General features: G+C 40.2%; 1 protein-coding gene across 8 annotated transcripts in view; it reads left to right on the top strand.

Moving 5' to 3' along the window:
• unc13ba (unc-13 homolog Ba (C. elegans)) overlaps nucleotides 1-21,874 on the top strand; it is a 207,586-nt gene that overhangs the window by 106,632 nt on the left and 79,080 nt on the right. For all 8 annotated transcript variants that reach the window (XM_085179929.1, XM_085179932.1, XM_085179931.1 and 5 more), the window contains one exon: nucleotides 20,455-20,504. In XM_085179929.1, coding sequence (XP_085036055.1) covers nucleotides 20,455-20,504 — 50 coding nt within the window. The remainder of the gene's footprint in view (nucleotides 1-20,454; nucleotides 20,505-21,874) is intronic.

Below are 21,874 nucleotides of genomic sequence, written 5' to 3'. Positions count from 1 at the left end.
TTTTTTTATGGGGGTGGCCTGCATTCATCGACAGATGTCAAGACAGTTTTTGTGAGTGAAATTCAGTCTGTTCATTGCACCACGCTAGCGTTAAAGGATAAATTAGCACTTTTCGTCCATGCACAGTTGGTTCTGGCTTCAAAAATCAATGCTGTGATGGCCAAAGGTCGATGAATGGATGCCATCGTGGTGGTTACCTCCGTCGTCTGTACTGCCTGTGGCCATTTGTTGGTTTCCCATTTGTTCCAAGAGTGGTTACAAAGATTCATAGTCACAAAGGGAGCGAGAACAAGTTGAGGGAGCCCACAGGAAGTTGGAATATTTGATCAGGTAAGATTTTCATGTAAATCTGGGAAGATTTGACACTTAACAATCATGAGGAGAAACTTCGAAACTAACTGTGATTTGAAATGAAGACAGATTCAGGAAGTGCATTCTTTATTTATTGCCTGAAAAGTTTTTTGGAAACTTTTTGTATTATGTGAGGTTTTGCAAATAATCCACCGTCTCAGTTTCTGTTTGTATGAAGTGAAGCTCAGTGTTTTTGCAGTTACTGTAGGTAACGGGGGAGGACATCTCTCTGTCATCTTTCATGGCACCGTCACAAACTGATCTCTCGCGTCTGGTTGTAAACTTTAAAACAACATGTGTCATGTCAGGTTTGTAGCAACGGTGAGTGAAAAAAGTTATAACTGCTACATTTTCAGTGGCTCCTGAAACTACGGAGCCCCGCAGGGGACATGGGAGAAAAAAAAATTAAGACGGACTTTTGCGAGATCTCGCAAAACAAACTCAGGATCTCGCAAAACTTTTGCGAGATCTCGCAAAACAAAACAAAACAAACTCGCAAAAGTTTTAGCCGCATTCTTCGCCCTTCGACCTCCCGTTAGCTCAAGCTAACCGGAGGAACACCGCTTTCCCGGCACATCGTGCCTCGACCTCCCGGTCGGCTTCGAGCCGGCGTCCGAAGAATGCGGCTAAAACTTTTGCGAGATCCCGAGTTTGTTTTGCGAGATCTCGCAAAGTCCGTCTTAATTTTTTTTTCTGCCATGTCCCCTGCGGGGCTCCGTATGAAACATATACTTTGTAATGCATGTCAAGATATTTTTCTGAAATGTTTCCATGAGACATTTTAAACCAATAGGAACGTTTTGATCACTCTGGTGCAGCATCACTTTGATGGCTGACATGCAGACAGCTCACAAGAACATGTATCAGATTTTATTTTAAACAAGCACACCGTCCAGTTTCAGACAGAACTTGCGACTCATAGACGATCTGAATAAAAATTCATCACTGTAGCAAAAAAAGAAAACAAATTACCTGGGTCTTGACCTCTTTACATTTGGACTGACGTGTGATTAAAATTATCTCCACCGAGCACACCAGTCCTGACCTTGTTAATTGTTTGTAGGCTCTCCCTCCTGAAGGCAGGCTGATGTAGTTAAAGGCCACGGTGATTTTTTGCTGCCACTCAAGTAATGTGTGCATGACCTGAGGTTTTAACAGGCATTGGACACGTTGACATTTTACGTGCAAATGAGTAAACTCATTAAAAATACTCTGTATTTGAGTTTGTACCTGCTTGTGCTGTGCGTAGCCCCCTCACCTTGGGGCAAAACCGTTTTAAGCTTGAAACACTGGGTTCTGCAGACGGCAGTGTAGATTACTTAAGTCTTGACTTGAAGGTTAAAACGACAGTAATGAATTTCAGGCTGGGGCAGAGCTTCATTTAATATTTACATTATTATCTCCAGTGCTAACCTTATGGGAAGCGGTGACTTTGAATACACTGACTTTATATGAATACTTTTATTAAAAATACTCCAAATGAAAAGTAAATGTGAGATGTCTGCACCAGCATATTAATGGCTGCATATTAGCTGCAGGTGGAATAGACAGATGTGAACTAATTTTGTGTGTTAAACAGTAGACTTAGGCAATAGTAGCTGTCATCAGTCTTGCGGCTGCTGTCATTGTCTTGGGGCTTTTTAAACCTCACGTGCACATATTCAGATGAGTGTCGCACAGATACCTGCTAATTAGCGGTAAGTAAATTACTGGATTTCACTCAGCTAATCCACACGGATTTGTCAGATAATAGATTTAAGGCAGAAACACTACAAACGGAGTCGAGAGGTGCAGCTCAGTGAGTCATATTCAATGAAATGTCGGATACTACCTGCCAGTCAAAGTGACCATGCTCTGCCAAATGCAAATTATAAGCTTTAATTAATTTTGCACACACAATCAGTGATGTTAGCTTTAAAAAAACAATGACTATGTTAGACATGCCTGCAAACATGTACATTTTCATGTCTGAAGTAAAGCAACTGAACATGCAAATCTATGGGGCTTGACTCACTGTTGTTAGCACTACTAACTGGCTTAATCTATCAGCCAGGAGGTGACTGATGTTTTTTTAAAGTAGTTCTCACTGTGGCTTTGACTTAACAACAACAATATTTCATGTAGATTAGAATATTTGCCAGTGGATGGAGGGCTATTCAGGATGCATGTGTGCAGAGTTGCTGTGGAAGTGAAATGAGCTGTTTTAACGATGTCACTGGTGGCTTTAGACTCGAGTTGATAAAAATTTAAAACTGTACACTAGGGCTGCACGATTAATCGTTAGAAAATCGCGATCTCGATTCATACTTATGTGCGATCTCATTTCCAAATGACAACGATTAAAAAAAAAAAAAAAAAAAAAAAAGACGACGACGATTGTACCGCATTTTGATCCGGGACGTAATCTGCATGAAAACAAGCGCTCACTCTTCCTGCTCAACAAATGACAAGGGCGGAGCCTTATACCACGTGATACAGAAGCTGTGCCGTGTGATGCTAAAATTGGCAGGAAAAAACAACGGAGAGCACGTCAGGGATGACGAGAAAGTGACTGGAGAAAATCCGTCCCGGTCAACCACCCAAACATCAATAACGGGAACCTTATACAGCGCTTCCCTATACCCGTCGAACTCCCGCAGGCACAAAGAAATTACGGAGGCTATTACTTATCACCTGACCAAAGATATGGCTCCATCAACACTGTGCAAAACGAGGGATTTAGGAAAATGATCAACACCCTAGACAAACGCTACACAGTGCCGTCCCGCAACTATTTTTCTATAGTTGCACTACCTGCTCTATACACGCAGTGTCGAGCAACGGTGGAGACGCAATTTCAAGCAGTACAACATTTTGCGGCAACAACAAAATGTGAGACATTTGTTGTTTTTATGTTTATTTATTGTTTTTATGTTCAGTCTCAACTGTTACGAAGTTGATGTGCAGTTAATAAGTGCAATAAATATTTATACTGGAAAAGAAAATCGTGAGAGAATCGTGATCTCAATTCTAAGCCAGAAAATTGTGATTCTCATTTTATGCAAAATCGTGCAGCCCTACTGTACACTAACATCAAGCTAAGTGTTGATAGTCAGATGTGGGAATTTACTGTTCCTGGCAAAACGTCACAAAAAATAAAGCCTTTGAACATATTTATACGTCACGTGTTTGTGTGTTTTAAGTCATTTTTCCTTTAGGCCCAGTGTTTAACACGAGGATGTGGTCAAGGCCTTTTAGTGGCTGATAGTCACACTGGGTTGTGTGTGTGTGTGTGTGTGTGTGTGTGTGTTTACTGGTGGTATGTCTAGTTTAGCCCAGACACGACAAGTGATGGATGAGCTGGATACCTTGAAGCAGACAGAGCAAGGAAATAGAGACAGCAAGGGTCACTGTGTACAGACCTGCTGCAGCATTAAATGGATGGAGTGATGGAGAAGAAATGGCAACACGAGACCACCTTTATATCTAAGCAGCGCTTTGATGGAGGGAGGATGCTACTGAGAAGTATTGTCTATAGTATCCTGGCAACAACTTCACATACATGGGGAAAAAAGCAAAACAACAGCACTGTGTGTGAAATCCACAGAGACTCTCAGATATACATGTTTATTTGTTTGCACTTACAAAGACCAAGTGTTGAATACAGGAAAGGTTTTGTTTGATGTGGAGCTACAGCGTCTGAATTTAATGCTGTTTGGGGTTCCACGTTTGTTTGGATGGGTTTAACAGCCATAAACTAATCTTCAGTTCTCGCTGTTAAAAGCTGCCCTGTGTTATTATCTCGTAAACAAACAACGAAGCGTGAAACGCATCGTGCCTCGTACCTGTGCGCGTGAATTTTTTCCATCTTTGAACACTTGCAAAGTGGATTTTTTATTTTATTTTTTTGCTTTGAAACAAGGCTTTCTCCCACTGAATGTGTGTGTTTGCTTTATTTGTTCCTTCGTGCCACCAACTGTTCAGTGATTTAGCACAAAGAGAATGGAACAAAGGGATTTCCACACAATGGGAATGCCGGCTTTAAAACAGCAATCGGAGCTTCAGCACTGGTCAGAAAACGCGTTACGTTCAAACAAGAAGATCAGTAAGTGCTTCTGATGATCCGCCACAAAAACTGCAAAGAAACAGAAGAATATGCACGTTTCTTAGGTAAAGTAACTTTGACAGTCATACAAAAAGACTCCTGATCTCCTCGTTTGCTGATCTCATTTTCCAATCAGTCCTTCTACAGAACATTTGTGCTTTAACTTAATGAGCTGCACAAATTGGGATAATGGTCCCACTTTTATTCCTCATAGACAGAAAATGGCGCAGAAGTAATTTTGTAAAGAATGAAATAAGATCTTGGGAGAGAAGCTCAGATCCTGCCCAGCTTCTCACTTGTGCACCGTCGCTCCTTTAGTTGGGAGCGTTTGTCAGATTCTTTTGGAGATACGTTAAAAAGATGGTGAGACGGCGCAAACCTACAGCAAGTTCATCATTTTATGTCTGATCGGCCCTGAAGCAAAATTATAGGGCAGAAATATTTAAACTTAAAAATCTGAATAATTTTAGACTCTTTTTAATCACCGACTGCAGTGGCTGAAGGACCAGGCAGCATCAATTTATTACAGTCAGCAGAAGGGAGAAAGCTTTCTGTAAAGAGCCATGGTTTTCTCCCAAATTGGCAGGAACAGCAAGAAGCATCATGGTTTGGCATCTCTGAAATGGCTGAGAGTAAGCTAAATCAATTAGCCTCAAGAGGCAGTGCATTGTCATTCGCATCGGGTTACCAGTGGCAAGCAGCCAGCTGCGGTTCATGGAGCAGACGTTCACTCAAGGAAACGGGGAGGAAAGGATTACGAGGAAGGAGAGGAAGGAGAGGCAGCAGGGCGGCTTATTTGATTTGCTCAGGAAAGTGATTAAACCTTCTACCTAACATCCTCCCCTCCCTGCTGCTCTACACGTTAGCTGCTGAATGGCTGTGGCACACTTTGCCAGAGTGTTCCTCTTGGCTGCTTTTGCAGCTTTGAGCCTCCAGCGCAAACATTTTACCTCGTATTTACATCAGTTCATGCTGCAGACCAAGTTTTGTTGCTGGTGCTGTATAGTTTGTGTTTGATTAATGGAAAAGAAGGACTCTTATGTCTTTCTGATTATATATTTTTATTTGTGTGTGTGTGGATATATGACTGATGAAATTGGACGGCGTTGGAGTGGCGATGATAAATCAATTAGAGTGCATAGGAGAATTAGGCTAATGAAGGTGACAGCAGGGCCAGCGTCCCACTCAGCTGTGACTCAATCTTATTGGTGGGTGTGTACGATTGCACATGTGTGCTCTTACTGGATCCTACACAGGAGCAAAGAATTTAACAAGGGTTTCATAATGATCGGGAACTGTAATATCATTGGATTTCAGTAAAAGATGCATAAACAGAAACAACCGCCTGCATTTTTAGATAAACCTGATGAGCACCGTTTGTGGCCATGTGGATTTAAAGCTGCCTCCAAACTTTTATTTATTCTATTTGTATGAAATATAATGACATTAATTAGTAGGGAAACTTTGTCTCTTACGCAGCAGAGACCTGCAGCATAATTAGAAGAAAGCGAAGCCATCGAGGATTTGAATGATAGTCAGACGACACCAGTGACACCAAAAACTAGAAAGCTGCCGTCTCCCATGAGGTCTGTGCTAGAGATCTGAAATTTCACACAGAAAGTTTGGAGATTTGCATAATGCATGATCTAGTTAACTGACTGACAGATTTAAAAAAAAGTTTGAGGACACTTTTTAAAGTTAATTTATGATGTTTTTAGGTTGTTGTTTTTCAGCAGCTTGAAGATCTCTTTCTAATAAATTCTCATATGTGCACAGTTTGGTCCAGCTGTTTTCCATATGGGGACGTCAAATAGCAAAAAAAGGAAGTGATGCCAGTTGGATGTTAAAAGATTAAAAACTGTTCCTTAAGAGTGTCTTAATAATAAATGAGATATAATAAAGCTGCTGTAGTTTATTCCAGAACTGGACTAAAAGTGATTGCAACACATAAAAAGAAGATGCAGACAAAACAACACTGCTGTTAAATTCATGGTTCTCAGAGGATGAACCTTATTCACTGAGTTTTCTGTTACCTTCCATCAGTCTGACATTTTTGGTTTTAAAGAAATGTTCTGACACCTGTCAGATGGTTTGGTGTAGATTTATTTATTTTTTGCTGCACGGCGTATCCATATTCACTAGTGTTCACCGGTTTCATATCAGTCTTTCACTTCCATCCATCCATCTTCTTCTGCTTACTCGAGTCAGTGTCGAGGGGGTGCTGGAGTCTATCCCTGCTGCCACAGCGCGAGAGGCGGGGAACAACCTAGACAGGTCGTCAGTCTGTTGCAGGCTCACTTTATGTACACAGTGAAATGTTTCGTATGTGAAACTGTGACTGTGGGCATGCAGAGACTGCTAAGAATCAGCATGTCGTGTAACAGGATGTTAGCATTTAGCTCAAAGCTACGTCTTAGATTAAGAAGGACTTTTCGTTGTTTTTACGCTCGCTTTGTTCTTGTTGTAATTTGGCTGATCGCTGGACTATAAAGAAAGAAACTCAAATAATCCTAAACTTGAGTTGAACTGGTTTTGATCTCAGACCTTTTTCAGTCCTACTTGAGATGAAATGAGTTTGGGTTTGGCCTCAAAGACTTAACAACTGAGAAGAACTTAGACTCCAGCAGATCACTGCCCTTCACTGTAGAGCTTTTTCTTTATTTCAATTCTATTTCAAATCATATTCCTTGAGCATCTTGTCTTTAAGCTATTATTATTATTATTTTCCCTAGATTTGCTCCTGTCATTGCCGTCTACTTTGTCACTCTTTGGAAACAGCTGTTATCGCACTTTTCTTCTCGGTGCTTTCTCTTTTAACTGTCTCCCTTTCTCAGCCAGCTTGCCACTATTCATCTGGTTGTCATTCTTTTCACAGGATTCATGCCCCCTCCTAGTAGTGGTATTTATTTTCTGTCAGGCAGTCTTTGTCCCAAACAGAATAGCAGGCTCATTAGACACACACTGACACGTTAAAGATGCTTGTGAGCATACACTTCTTTCACACTAACACTCCCCAAAGAATTGTTACTAATCAGCCTTATTTATATACTTTCCTGGGTATACTATACCTGTTTTTTCCCCTGTAGAAAAGCAGAAGGATGTCCATAGTAGTTTAGTGAGGCGTTTGAATGCAGTGAGATTAATTTGTTTTTTTAGCTGTTTTAGCATTTCCATGTTTTTTTACTTCTTCTTCTTCATCTTCACTAAAACAGCAAGTATTTCTGGCACAACAATAAAAATGTTAATCATACCTGCTCTTTGTTAGTCACTGTGATGAGATTAAATCAAATCTATACTAAAATGATTATTATGTTCCAATATTAGTCTCCAACATCAGGGTCACAATATGTAGAGTGAGGAGCCAAATGCAGGACTCCAAGGTAGACAAAGAATGAACAGGCAATACAAAAAGTCTAGAAATAAATAATAATAAAATCCATCAGGTGAACAAAATGTAAGAAAGGCATGAGGCAGGAAATAAATCCAGGAAAAACTGGGACAAACGGAGCTGCACACAAGGGAACACAAACAGACACATTAACAAAGGGCAAGGGGAAGATGGGACTACTCTTAGAGCTCACTGGGAAAAAGAAATGGGAGGTGAAATGAGATGATGCACAGCTAAAAATAAATAAAAAATCAGACTCGTAGCAGACAAAGAGGTGGAGGAAGAGGTCCTAACAAGAGACGAGATGGAGGGACGAAAACCGTCAAACACAGAAGGAACCTGAACACTAAATACTCTTAAAACTCAAAAGAAACTACAGCAACAAAGAAATGAAACTATGAACCCTTAACTCAGAAACAACATCAAAGAAAAACGGTTTGAATCACACGACAGATTGAAAACTCTGTAACAGTCAGAGGTCGTGTTTTCTAGCTGACTGTGGGAAGGGTTGTGCTGTTTGCTGGTCTCTTATGTGGCTGGTTGGTTCATGGATGAAGTGCTTGTATTTTACATTAATAGAAACTGCATGCCTCTTTTGTGTTTTCCTTCATAAACCCTCCTCTTTCATTACCTCTGATTGGTTATCCTGTGCAGCTTGTAACTTGATGCCCGGTGTCATGGAAACCTGCAGTATGTTGGCTACTGAAGCCGGCCTTGATTGATAGCCTGTGTGTGATATTGGCAGAAGGCAGGTTTTGTTTGCCTTGGTTACGGAGGAGAATTTAAAATGCTGATCAATAAGTTTACAGCCTCTGAATAGGAAGCATGCTGTGGAGCTTTTACCAGGCCGTTGCACCAGCCGAGGAGAAAGCCATTACCAAAAGGCTTTGTCTAAACAGATGAGCTCAGTCAGACTCCTGGCAGAACAATCACAATCGTTCAAGTTTATAAATTCACCATTCAACATCTGTCTGCTCAAAAGCCTAGCTGGCTATTATGTGTCGATGCAGATAAGATGAAGTGAAAAAAAGCAATCCACTTGACACTGTCGTTGTCAAAGTACAGCCGATGTATTTTAGTGTTCGATAATATGGAATAAATCAGTGGTTTTCTAGATGTTTAGGCTGAGGATAAGCCAAACTCAAATCCAGATCCACAACGCACATCTGTATTCACATTTTTGCAACATAGCTGATATCAGTTCTTCTTTTCTTTGGAATTCTGACAGCTTTTACAGCATCTACTCACAGACACTTGAAATCATTTATGCGAACATCGTCTTGTCAGATACTTTCAGACAATTCAACTAATGTTCCTGCAGCCTCTGGTTTGGATCCAGGGCTCCTGAGGAGGCCAGGTTGTCATCATAAGGGAAAGTTGCTTTCCAAGTCCTTTAGTTTGTGGCACCATATTAGCATTAGCAAACCTCTCCTTAGAGATGATGCACCTGGGCTGAGAGCACCCCCAGTCCAAGAGACAAGTATCTTTTGCATTTTTCCCCTTGCTTGTTAATCGTGGTTTGCTCAGCATAAGTTCATTGCTGGTAATTGAGGCCTTTAATATATGACACATATTTCCCACCATTTAGCAAGACAGGTTGCATTTTTTTCAAGGATTTCTTTTTAAAAAAAGGGCTGATAAAGAAAAAGTAAACTTTTTTGTGCTGATATATTTGCAATAAAAACACGTTAGTCAGAAAATGACTTTGTGTGCTAGGGATTGCTCACATCTCCTACAAGTAGCTAAATGTAGCTTCTCTAATTATAAGACATTTTTTCTTTAGTTTGGTTCCCTGACTCGGTGAGGTATCACTCTTGCACTCATTACTTCAGATTGTGGCTCCTGTAACACTCTGTTTACTGGCGTTAGCAGTAAATATCTCCAAAGTCACCAGCTTTCACCTGTCTTTGCATCGCTACACTGGCGTCCAATTAATTGGAAGCCAGCAGAGATGCAATGTATGTAAAAGTTTTCCATTTTGATTCCAGCAGCTCTAATGGGCCTCACTTTTACTAATAAACTTTAGGCTGTGGCATCAGAAAGGACATGTGGCCTATTTTGTTGGTAAGATGGGTGAATAGCTTAGAATTGTTAAATCATACTTTAGTTAAGAAGCAACTATGTAACTAAATCTTTGTTGAATTAAGCTTGTGCTTACAGTGTGTTCACAACTTTTGTTTGCAAATTCCCTTTTCTCTGTAGACATTGACCCACTAAATCCAACATGGAAACCCAGAACCCTTCATCTGTAGCTGTTACCAAACCTCTGTGCTGTCCTTAAATGGCTGCGCTGACCGCGGCCTGTGGACACGCTACAGTCCTAAAAGATTTAAGGAAGAAGGCCAATTCTCTTGGAAGCCAAATCACAACTTGCTCCAAACTTTGTTCTTTTTTCAGTTTTTATATTACCCCAGTTTTACGCCCAAATGCATCAAATCATAAAACTGAAGTGCACTTGGAAGTGACAGCAAGGTAACAAATTTCTACTCTGGAGTAGAAACACACTAGATATTGGCAAGTCTAAGATGTCATAATGCTTTTACCATTATGAGGTGCTGTTTCTGCCTGTCCTGGATCATTAAAGGGATAATAATAGGTTAGTTTTGTTGTAAATTGCTAATAAAAGTATTTATACTATATTTAAATATATTTAATATTTTTCAAGTGGTCATTGCAGCAAGGTAAAAATAAATATTTTTGAATTTGACATCTCATTCTTCCACTTGTGCTGTGACATGAATGGATGCTGCAGGATCATTCAGCAGACAGGAACAGGTAAATCTCCAAAGTAATCCTTGTCATTTGCTGGCACTGAAGCAGACACTCAGAAAATCTCCCCCTTGGCTCAAGCGTGAGTTTCTCCTTTGGGTCGAGTCCAATGTGAAATGACACCGAGCAAAAGCAAGAGGAGCATAGCCAATAGAAAGACAGAAGTAAGGATGAGCAGGAAAATAAACTAAATTATAAAAAGGATCTTTGTAATTATATCCAAATGGTAGCTTTTGATAATAAGGGCTTTGAGAATGAATGAGTCACCCCAAAGAAAACCAAAACTTGGAGTCTTGACATGCCCAGAGCTTCCTCCCATCCACCCTGCAGCTTACTAATCAGTATGGCTGGATGGGGATGACGGGACTTTCTAACCTGCCATCAGCCAGCTGCTCTCCTCCAGGCTCCAGGGGGGAAAAGAAACAACCAGTGTGAAAACAGTGATTCTGCCATAGAAATGTCATCTTTAGATGAACTCAGAGTGACAGGAGGTTTCAGATGCTGTTTCTTTACAGCATTAAATGAGCAACAGTATATAAGAAGGGAAGAAGAATATCTACAAACGTGCCTCCATAAGTGACGTGGTTTTCGTCACTGATTCAGGAAAGCAGCTAAACACTCCTCCACCTACACTCAGCACAAATACTTTAGGTTATGCGGTTGTCATCGTTTCTAATTATTTGAACTTTATTATTTTTCTGCCTTCTTAGTGATATATTGGTGAGTCTCAGCTGCTGTCGCCAAGGAGAAGCTAGTTAGAGCACATATCAGATGCTTTTTTTGGCATTTGAATTAAATTCAAATGGCAACAAAAGTTACTGTTACAGAAATTCATCCAAAAACGATTCAGGTTACAAAATGAGTTCATGAAAACAATGTATAATTGTGTAATTGGAGTTGCACAAAACATTTTCTTTGTCGTCTCCAATTCGTTGTGCAAACATTGTCATTTTAAGCTTGGAGAACAGGTGCCTTTTACTGAAATGTCTTATTTGGAGTTGGAGCTTCTTTCTCTCTCTTATTTTTTTTCAAATCACAGACTCAAATATTTCCTTATGGATTACATATCTGCCAATCCTTCAAGTCCCCATGACGCTACATGTTTGTTTCTTCAAACAAAGTAAGGCTTGGCCTTAAAAAATATGATACGTTACAGAAATGTTACAAAATAACAAGATGGTTCTGTCTGTGTTTTGTAAAAAGCAGATTAAGGAAACACTGCCAGGGGAATGATTTATGTTTTCGTTGCTATGTGTTTTCCTCTATTCTTCCCCATTTTTAAAACTGAGTGTGCATAGCATAGCTGTTAGAGCTTCTTCCGTGTATTTAAAAGACATTAGGAATCCTTCATCTTTGTTCCATGTTTCTTTCCTGCATGTCACCGAGACCTAAGCTCGGTGACATGCAGGAATAAATGAGGAAACAATTGTTCTGTCCTGATTCTTCTGGGTTTGTCTGAGCTCAGCGGTAGCAGATATTTTCAACAGCCAGGATGAATCTCAGGGTCTAGCTTTTATAATCATGCCTGAAACAGTGCTCGTGTTTTCACATTGGTTTAATAAAATCAGTTTGCTTGATTTTTCACTCTGAAAATGGCCATACTGTTTTAGTAAAGGTTGTCACTGACTTTATTCCTCATTGTCATCATGTAAATAAAATGTTTACAGAGGAGTAAACATCAAAACAAAGAATAATTCATGTACAAGTTTCAAAAAAGCTGTTTGTGAGTAGCTAATATTTATTGTTCTAATTATATAGTATAATGAAGTAATTAGGTAGTTCATGCAGTTTGTTATCCTGTTTGTTGGTGCTTTTCTTTCACTTGCGTAAGAGTTGGTTTGACAGCCGTGTGGATTGTTGGTAGACCAAAACAGGACCTGTCAATTTGTGATGGATAGTTGTCACTGTTTTCTAAGAGGTGGAGGAATTAATTGATTAAATGTTTACATAAAATAGCAAATTAACTGTTTGTATACTCAGCAAAAGTTCATCAATCGATATATTTATTTAAACCATGGCAAAGAGACTGGTTTTTACTGGACTTTCTCATTTTGTTTGGTTTTGTTATTTTAGTGTGGTGCTCATTTGAGAATATTCTCAGCTTTTTGTAAGCTCAGCAAAGCCCAACCTAAGAATGAGTGTCAGTCAGTTGTGTCAGTTTCTAAATCAAGCTGCAGAAAACAGGCTGTCTCTGCTGTGAGAGAGGCACTTTTACTGAATCTGAAATGTTCCATGTCTGTCCTCATTTATCCTTCTCTAATGACCTTTAATTAGGCTTCAATGCTTCCTCTGTCATTATAGGGATATTCATACTGCCTAAACAATAATATGTTTTTATTGGGCACTTGTGTTCATGTGCTCTTTCGTCCTTGCTAGAAGTTTATTCATAAGAATTCATTGTTGGTTCTGCAATAAAAAGATATTAAGGATTATCTCTAAAACGGTCAAAAGAACATTTCGATTGCGTTAAAGCTTCTAAAATAAATCTTCATTTTTCCCGTTAGCTGGCTGACTTATAGTTTCCCCTTTTTGAAATATCAAGTAATTACCCTGTAATCCTATATAGCCTGTCTGTAACATTCATCACGTGTAAAAGCAACAACCATCATGTGCTTGGTCTGTTTTCATGAATAATGACATTTATTTTTAGATTTCAGCATTTAGGATTTGATCAATTATAAGGAAAAAAAAGCACAAGCTTCCATTTTGAAAGCACCCAAAGCTAGGGATGCAACGATACCAATTTTTTCAAACCGATACGATACCGATACTTGGATCTGAGTACTTGCCGATACCGAGTACAAAAAACGATACTTCTACCACACACACACACACAAATGCAATGAATTGGAAGACAGGTTTTATTTTATTCTCTGCCGATAATAAATAATATCTTAATAAAAATGACCACAAAAAAATTTCAAGTGAAAAATAAGCACTTTTCTTAAATTATTGCAGAGTCTCCACATTGTAATTTAACAAAATATCACTGAACTATTGGCACTGTCTCGAGCTTTCAGAATAATAAATAAACACTTCTGTTTGGAATAAAATAAATACAAATTAGGTTTGTGAATAAAATAAACTTTTAAATTATTGCAGAGTGTCCATATTGTAAACAAACAAACAAAATAACAAAAGTATTTGGCATTGACGAACTCCTCATCTGCCCGTGGATCATCAGTCCACTGTGCCGTTAAACCGAGGACTGACATCGCGCACACACTGCTTGTCTTTACCTCTTCAGAAAGTTTTGGCACCATTATCTCCCTGATGTGTGGGCGGCTGGGAATTTCATATCGCAGCTCGAGTATGCTGAGAAGACGGTGCAATCCTATGTTTTCCACGACCGGCATTGGCTGGTCATCCAGAGCGATAAAATGAGTCGAGCCTCTGTTATTTTAACTGCCCGTGGATTTTCTCTTGACATTTTTCTTCGCTTTTCCAAAACCTGAGTTAAAGTTGGCTGTTCCACACTGCTGACATTTTGTTTAGCCTAGCTACAGCAGCCTCCAGTTTCTCTTTTTTATCTGGAGCTGCCAGTCTCACTCGCCTAACCCTGTGCCTGTTTAGCACGGGATGTCCCCCTAGTGGCCAATCTAAAAAACTACAACAAAAATGACAATCCACCCTCTGATTAATGAAATAAGTTGGTATCGGTTAACTCGTAAAAGTTAACCGATACCACATTTTACAGTATCGGTCCCGATACCCGATACCAGTATCGGTATCGGTGCATCCCTAATTTAAACAATGGCTCGTCTTTTTATATCAGTTTCAGTTTTCAGTTTTATTTGTCATATGCAAGTTAGCACAGGGTCAACATTGCAATGAAATGTGTTTGACGAGTAGCAGTCACTCAGCAGCATGATACAGTAGGAGAAAATATAATAAAATAAGATAAAAAAAAAATAGAAAAAATAGTAAGGAGCAAAATATTAGAGAGACATGGTAAAAGAGAAAAGATGACTAAATATATATGTATCTATAAATATAAATATATGTACACTAGTGATTTAATAAGAAAATCTTGAAAAGAAATATGACGGGAGGGCAGATGGGATATTGCACAGGAATGAGCAGCAGAAAATTACAGTATTGCACTTTTAAATATAAATATCAATGACAATAAAGTGAAGTGACCAGTGCAGATTAAACAGAGTACTTGTGAAGCTGCAGGGTAGCTTCTGAGTGCGTCCTGTGGACTGTGTTGTGTGTGTTTAAGTGTTGTGGTTGAGGTGTCGTATGGCTTGGTGGTAAAAACTGTTTTTAAGTCTTGTAGTCCGAGCAGACAGACTCCTGTAACGTCTGCCAGATGGTAACAAGGAGAACAGCTGATGTGCTGGGTGGCTGATATGTGAGTGTGTTTGTTGATGTAGGGGAACTCTGTTCATATGTGATTTTTGCAGTTGACACTTTCATTTGCTGTAATTGCGATCAGTGTGAAGTGCTTCCTGTAGGACAGTCAATGAATCTGAAGTCTGTAGTTTGAGGGTGATAGGCCAAAGAGTCCCAATACTGTTCAGTCCTCTTCTGTTCAATATTTTCTCACCAACAACTGAAAAAATATTTGTAAATATAAGATTAAACATGTAGAAATCTCAGAGGTTGAACAACTTTGCCCATTATTTTGAAATGTACTTTTTGAGTTACCTGAATATTGAACAGAAGGCTTTGTTAATTTTACAACATATGTCAGTCTGCTGCTGAATGTGCGTCTTTGAAAGACACAAGCTGTGTTTTGACATCTTTAGTCGTCAGTCACTGAGTAATGTCAAGTTGTAGTGAATGCAGTGGATTAGGAAAGAGCAGTTATCATACATTGCAACAACGTGGTCTGTCTGTTCCAGGAGCTTTGCAATTTTAAATAGTAACCATTTCGTTATTATATTTGGTGCAAGTGCTTGAAGCTGGAAGGATTTTAAATGAGCTGGAACTTACATCACTACGTCATAATCTTTCCTAATTGAAGTCCGTGCCATTCTCATTTTTCAGATATTCTTGTAACATTTACGAAATAAATAATCAAATTAATCGTATTCATTTGAACATATAAATGTTTGATAAATAGCAAATGTAATTCGTTTCTGATGTTCCGAGCTGGAAATTTGTGTTTCAGATTGATCTGACTCGGTCAGGCTGCTCTGACATAACAATTGTTTTCTGAAGGGTTGATTGAACCTCATCATCCCAGTACAGCGAGGACACGTTTTAAGTCTCGTGGAGAACAAGGAGAGGAAATGTGTTGGGAACAGAGCATTGCTTTTTTTGTGCATGAATAAGTGTGCATGCTCCTTTTTTAAAGAGTACAGGTTGATTAACTTGTGACATCTTTGCTTATCTAATGATGACAGAGTATTTTTAATTTTTACACATTTTATTTTTTGTCTTCCCATTTTAGCCATGGGCCACTGACTTTGAGTGGCTGGGCTGGATAAGCTTCTGACAGGCTTTATTAATGAACTATGATACATCATGTATATACATCTCCCACTGATAATGTGGGGAACTAGATAAGGACAGACTGCTCTCTTTAGAATATGTTCTCCAAGAATCGCTTCAATGGACAACATGGAGCAGGTGTTTCCCCTAAAGGAGGCGCAAAGTCAAAAGTTCACCCACCTAAGAAGAGGGCTCCAAACCCAAGGGTAGCACTAGTTATTCGGGGCAAAATACATCGTTTATTGCAAGGATCTGCAGACCACCATGTCCCAGATTCCCACCTCTATTATTCAGGTATTGAGGAAGACGAGGCGAGAGAAACACATGAGAGCAGAAAGGAGCACAGGAGCATATACCCAAAGGTTAGCCCAAGGGCAGAAGCATATTCCCCCACAGTTTCAAACACTAAAACGCATGGTGTAGCATCTGGGCCACCATGTGTAGGAGAGGTGGAACTGAACAGAGAGGGCTGTATAAGAATACCCTGCACTTTGCAGCATAAAAGATGTAGATCACCAGCAAATATTAAACGAATCTCCTTCGAAGAAGGACTTCGGGATGCTCCGGAGCAATTACGGCCACCCCTACACTATGCTCCGGTTGGTCCAGACGTGAATGGCAAGAAGTTTGTATCAACAGCAGGAAGGAATTTTGCCTCACCCCGTATTCGGCCAAAGAGACCTTATTCTACTGGTGACTGTGTTGACTACAATTTTAACAGAGCTCTCCCTGGTACACTGCTAGAAGAGGATGAAGATAAAGAGGAGGAGTCGAGTGCCATCATCGAGCACATTCTAAAAGAGCTGAGGGGGATCAACAAGATCCAGGAGGAAATCTCCGACCTCAGGGATTACCTGACCTCAGTTCGAGGGTCAGTTGAGGAAGTATCATCGTGTGTAGATGCTGTTCTGTTGGAGATTGAGGGCATTCGTTCTAGCAACAAGCCTGGAGCCCATGCAGGTACTTGGTCAGGGGTAGGGTGCAAAGATGGCCCATCCTGCCGCAGGAGGCCTGCAAGTGCGTATGGCAGTTTAGGCAGTGCAGTGCCAAAGTCGGAGTCAAATTGTTTCCCTCAAGTATGCAATGAGCGCCATAGCATACATAGAGAATTACTGCCAGAAGACTCAACAGTTTCCCCAATTGCTGAATCAGTGGATCATCGGGAACTAGAGGAACCAGAGGATACCTCTGAGCACAGCTCTGATATCCCAGTAGGCGCTATAGCAGGAAAACTCAGCTTTGGCTACCATGATAGGCAGGATGGTCAAGACTGCCTGAGCACCAGCTCTTTGTCTTCTGGTCATAGTTCCAAATCTGAATCAGACATAGAAAGACCATCATCTAGTCATGGAAGAAAGCAAGAGAGGACTCGTGATGGGGAGGAACATTGGACGGATGCTGTACCAACACACAGTGGACCTATGGAATCCGCGTGGCATAGGGAAACAGCTTACACAAGGGAGCATGAAGGTGTAAGCCCTCTTTGCTGTGAAGGAGCTGGGAGCTGGGAACAATACAGTGGTGCGACGGGATATGGTACATCTGGGCAGTGTTCTAATGCAAGCTCAGAACATCTCTCTACACATTCTGGAAAGCATTACAACTCACCCGCCAGCAGTTCTAGCAGAGAGGAATGGCAGCCGCGAAGGAGGCGGCCTCAGAACCAGTCTGGGATGCATGGATCGGCAGATCCCAGTGAAAACGCCACTGTAGCATATGAATGTGCTGCTGATTTGTCCTACCCGCAAAGTTCTGGTTACCACTCAGTCGATGGGCATGATGCTGAAGCAGAGGAATCAGACTTTAGGCATTCAGCTGATCTGAGCTTTACAACAACTTGTCAAGTTGAAACGTATTTAGCGTATGACGAGTCTACAGCAATGACGTGGACCGAGGCATCCTGCGTGACTGACGCCAGTAACCAAAGCTTAGGAAATCACCCTGGCAATGCAGATCCCCAAGCTGGGGGTTTCAATGTCAAACGCATAGGTAGAGCAGTACTTGATTTTAGCTCTGCCTTGCGGGGTGCGTTGCGCAAACTTGAAGCACCTGGAGCTGTGAATCCTGAAGAAGAAACAGACTTTGAAATATCAATGCCTTCAGATCTGCCTACAACTCAGTTGCCTTCAAAACCTTTTTGCTATGAGACACAATTGGTTCAAGCATCTGATATAACCCAAAAAGGTGATGTGGTTGGTGGTGATGATATTGCTTTTAGGGAAAGCATAACCAGCACTGTAGATACATTAGATACTTTCTATGTGGAGCCTATGCTTAAAGAAGCCATCAACAGCCTTACATTGGGGTCTACAGAAACTTACCAACACCCTTTTTCTGACATTGTCCCACCATGTCCTGAGGAACTCCCAATCTGCCCTGACGTGATTTGCAGTAGTGCTGCAAAACTGCCTCAACCTGATGGCCTTACAGAAAAACATGCAGAAACTCTTGCAGATGTGAGCATTAAAGAAGCTCAGCTTTCGCAATGTACCACTGCAGATTCATTGTCGGCCTCGGTTTTGGCTGACGAACCTTCAGCCGTGGAAGAGCAAGGGCAAACTGATGTCCCACTGCCACAACAAACTAGCATGGACACCCCTATAGTTTCCGAGGACAAACCAGAAGGAGAAGCAGCAGAGCTATCCACAGAGATCAGCCAGATGGATGAGCGCAGGCTAAAGTGTCTGAGGAGCTTTCAGCAGATTCTTCGTGAGAAGAGAGAGACCAGACGCAGCCTTGCCAGTGCGTCCACCTTCTCTCAGGAGGAGTTTGAGCAAGGTAGTCATTACATGACATTTAACGTTGGGCTCATCTGTTGTTTTATTGTATGCATTTTATTTGGTTGTACAACTTTTTCAGTATCAATGGCTGCCAATAACAATAACAGCCAATACCGGAGAATATTGGATTTATTAAGCTGTATTACACTCTGAGATGTGTTGTGTTAACGAAGAATTTAGCAATTGATCAAACTGATTCGGTTAATTTAACTCTTTGAGTCAGGACTGGATAAGAATATCTGATTAATGCACGTTTTAATTTGGTTTTTGGTTTTTGTTTTTTTGCTTTTTTGTGATTAGAGTAGATGAACCATTAAAATTGTTCAAATGAAGAGCGATATGAACACACTTCATCTTCTCAGTAAAGGAGAATGGGTATTTTAATTCATTCAGATGTCTATAAATGGTAACTGAGTCATCATTTAACTTTTTTGTCAACACAAGTGTTTCTAGAAGAACAAACAGGAAAACTTTTCCTTCCCAGCTTCCTGTCATCAAAGCCTCTTCCCGTTACTGAAACTCTTTGATCTGTCCTGGTTGCAGTGCATTGTTTTTGTTGATCAAAGCTTAACCACCGGTGTCCTCTTTAAATACCTTCACCCAGAGGTTATGAATGAGCCCCAGCACCAAACGGTTCCTTTGGGTATTTACCGTACCAAACGTTTTCTGCTGGCGCTACACTTTTCTTGTCCCGTGAGAGTAATGTATCACCTGCCACTCAAGAGTCCCTTACTCCTCTAAGGCAGTGGCCATTTGCTGAATTAGAAAACATTAATTATCTCCTTGGAAAGCTAGCCTCACATTAAAGAGGAAGGAGAAGCGAAATATTAGGAGTCATTTTCATGATAAATTATACATGTTAATGAAACATTTATGACCTCGGACCTCATCTATCTGATAGCTCAGCAACTGTGCTGCTTTTAGCATTACTCAGGAATTAACAACAAAATGAATAATCCAGGATGCGGCTTGTTATTTCACAAACTAGTCTGTGACTGTTTTCCATTTGTTTTTCCTTTTTCTTCTGTGCTGTGTTACAGATGGAAGTCAAGATGGAGATCAGGTTACTTGTTTTGTGGTTTCTCCCCCATTAAAATGACAAACGCAGTATTTTTAAAGAAACTGTTCTTTCTATAATTCTATTTCTGTTGTATTTATACATTTCCATCATGCTTGTGTCTATATTTAATTTTCCTTTTGCATTTATATCACTTAGATGTTCAGTTATATGTAGTTGTGTATATGCAATAATGCCCGCACTGATTAGGACATAAAAGTGGTGACGTGTGTTTGTCACTGTGGTATTTCCTTTAATACCTGTTAGAAGAAAAAACAAAAACATGGTAAATATTTGGTTTGTGTTTTCTGGGAGCACATGTTATTTGTGTTTACTGTACAAGGGGAAACCACATTAATGAGGCTCATATATGCATGACGACAATCCAACTGATCGCAGAGTCCTGTTTGGCATGCGGTACTGAAACTCAACCAACACATTTGAGTCGCTGTGCTTCTGTCTTGTTATTTCCTTTTCACTTTCTTCTATTGCTCATGCTTGTGCATGTGCATGCACCACTGTGATGAATCCAGTAAAGGCAGACCCAGTAGCTGAACGCCTGACCTGTGACTTTCTTTCTCAGAGCCGAGATCAAGATGGTGACCTCAGCAAGCACCCGTGGGCCAAGCCAGGGTCAGTAAAGGTCTTCTGATGTGTGTGTGTTAGTTCGTTCAAGCGAGTTAGTGTGATACAGTCGACCCTAGAAATTTGCAGGTGTCACGTTCCTAGAGCACCCGTGAATAGTGAAAAACTGAATTTTGGGTGTGGTCATAAAATGCATATAAATTCCTGGTATTATGGTTTAAACCCTAAATTTGGGCGCCATCTTAGGGCTTTAAGAAGACTGCTATGACACGAGAATGCTGGAGATGCAAATAAGCAGAGATATAGAACGCTCTCAGATTGGCTACTTACAAATCTCCGCCCCCAGCACAGGGGTATTTCGCCATCACAAGCTACAAATTCCTCCCAAAAAATTGCAGAGGATATTTGTGGTTTTTGTGGGTGAAATTTTGTGAAATGTAGTTAGGCTCTAAGGAAAAATCTGCAAAAAAAAGGCCGTGAACTCAAGGTATGCTGTACTCTGGATTTTCCTTATTTAACCCTTCAAAACCGGTCGGAGTGGGCACGCTCTGTTTTGTGTAACTATTTTTAAATCCCTGTAGCTCTGCAACCACGTGAGCTAGCGCAATAATTGTTTTTGCATATGAAACCGGAGGAGTTGTACTTACATCTTATGCCATCAGCTTGTCCTCGGTCACAGTTTCCTTCCACATATAGCTTTGCAAAAACTGCATAAAAAGCACTTGCAGCAACAAAAACATAATATTCCAGAAACACGCTTTGCCGATCCGATCAGCTGTTCATAACACTTCCTACGTCCATCAGCGCGAACTATCGCATGTCCACCATGACCTGCCCAAAACCGGAAGTGGCGTCATTTTCGCGGAAATGTAGTTTTTTACCATCAAGGCCTCATGAGCTTATACTGGTATTTTTGAAAGTTATGTTTGACTTCATGACTTTCTGTGTCGTTTCTGGGATGCTTAGGACTCATATTGCACTGCTGGAAATAGTTTATTTTGATGCATATGCTGCTTTTTTGCAAATTTGCATTATAATATTAATTTTTGTTTTTCCTGCAGTGTATAAAAATTGGTGTATTTCAAAAGTAAAACTATGAAGACACTCAAAATAAATTTCCTGTGGTGGGAAACTATTTTGTGCAACTTTTTTGTATTTACAGTTTTGAGGGATAAGCCTCTTAAATTTCTCTAACTAGAAATATATGTTAATTTATATTTAGTTTATTGCACTTTTTTGCAATTTATGTAATTACTATGTACTTAATGCAGACATATTATTAAAATTTAGGCTATAATGGTTGTATTGATGTATAGCAACTTGAAATGCTCCCAAAAATGGCTCCACAGCATGTAAAAATATAATATAAGCTCTGGTGGACTTGGTTCTATGGTAGGTCTTAAAGGGTTAAAAACTGA

Source organism: Neolamprologus multifasciatus, chromosome 12 (assembly GCF_963576455.1).
Source record: "Neolamprologus multifasciatus chromosome 12, fNeoMul1.2, whole genome shotgun sequence".
In the NCBI taxonomy this organism is placed as follows: Eukaryota; Metazoa; Chordata; class Actinopteri; order Cichliformes; family Cichlidae; genus Neolamprologus; species Neolamprologus multifasciatus.
The sequence above is the reverse complement of the archived record's forward strand: the minus strand, read 5'-3'. Positions and strand labels throughout refer to the sequence as shown.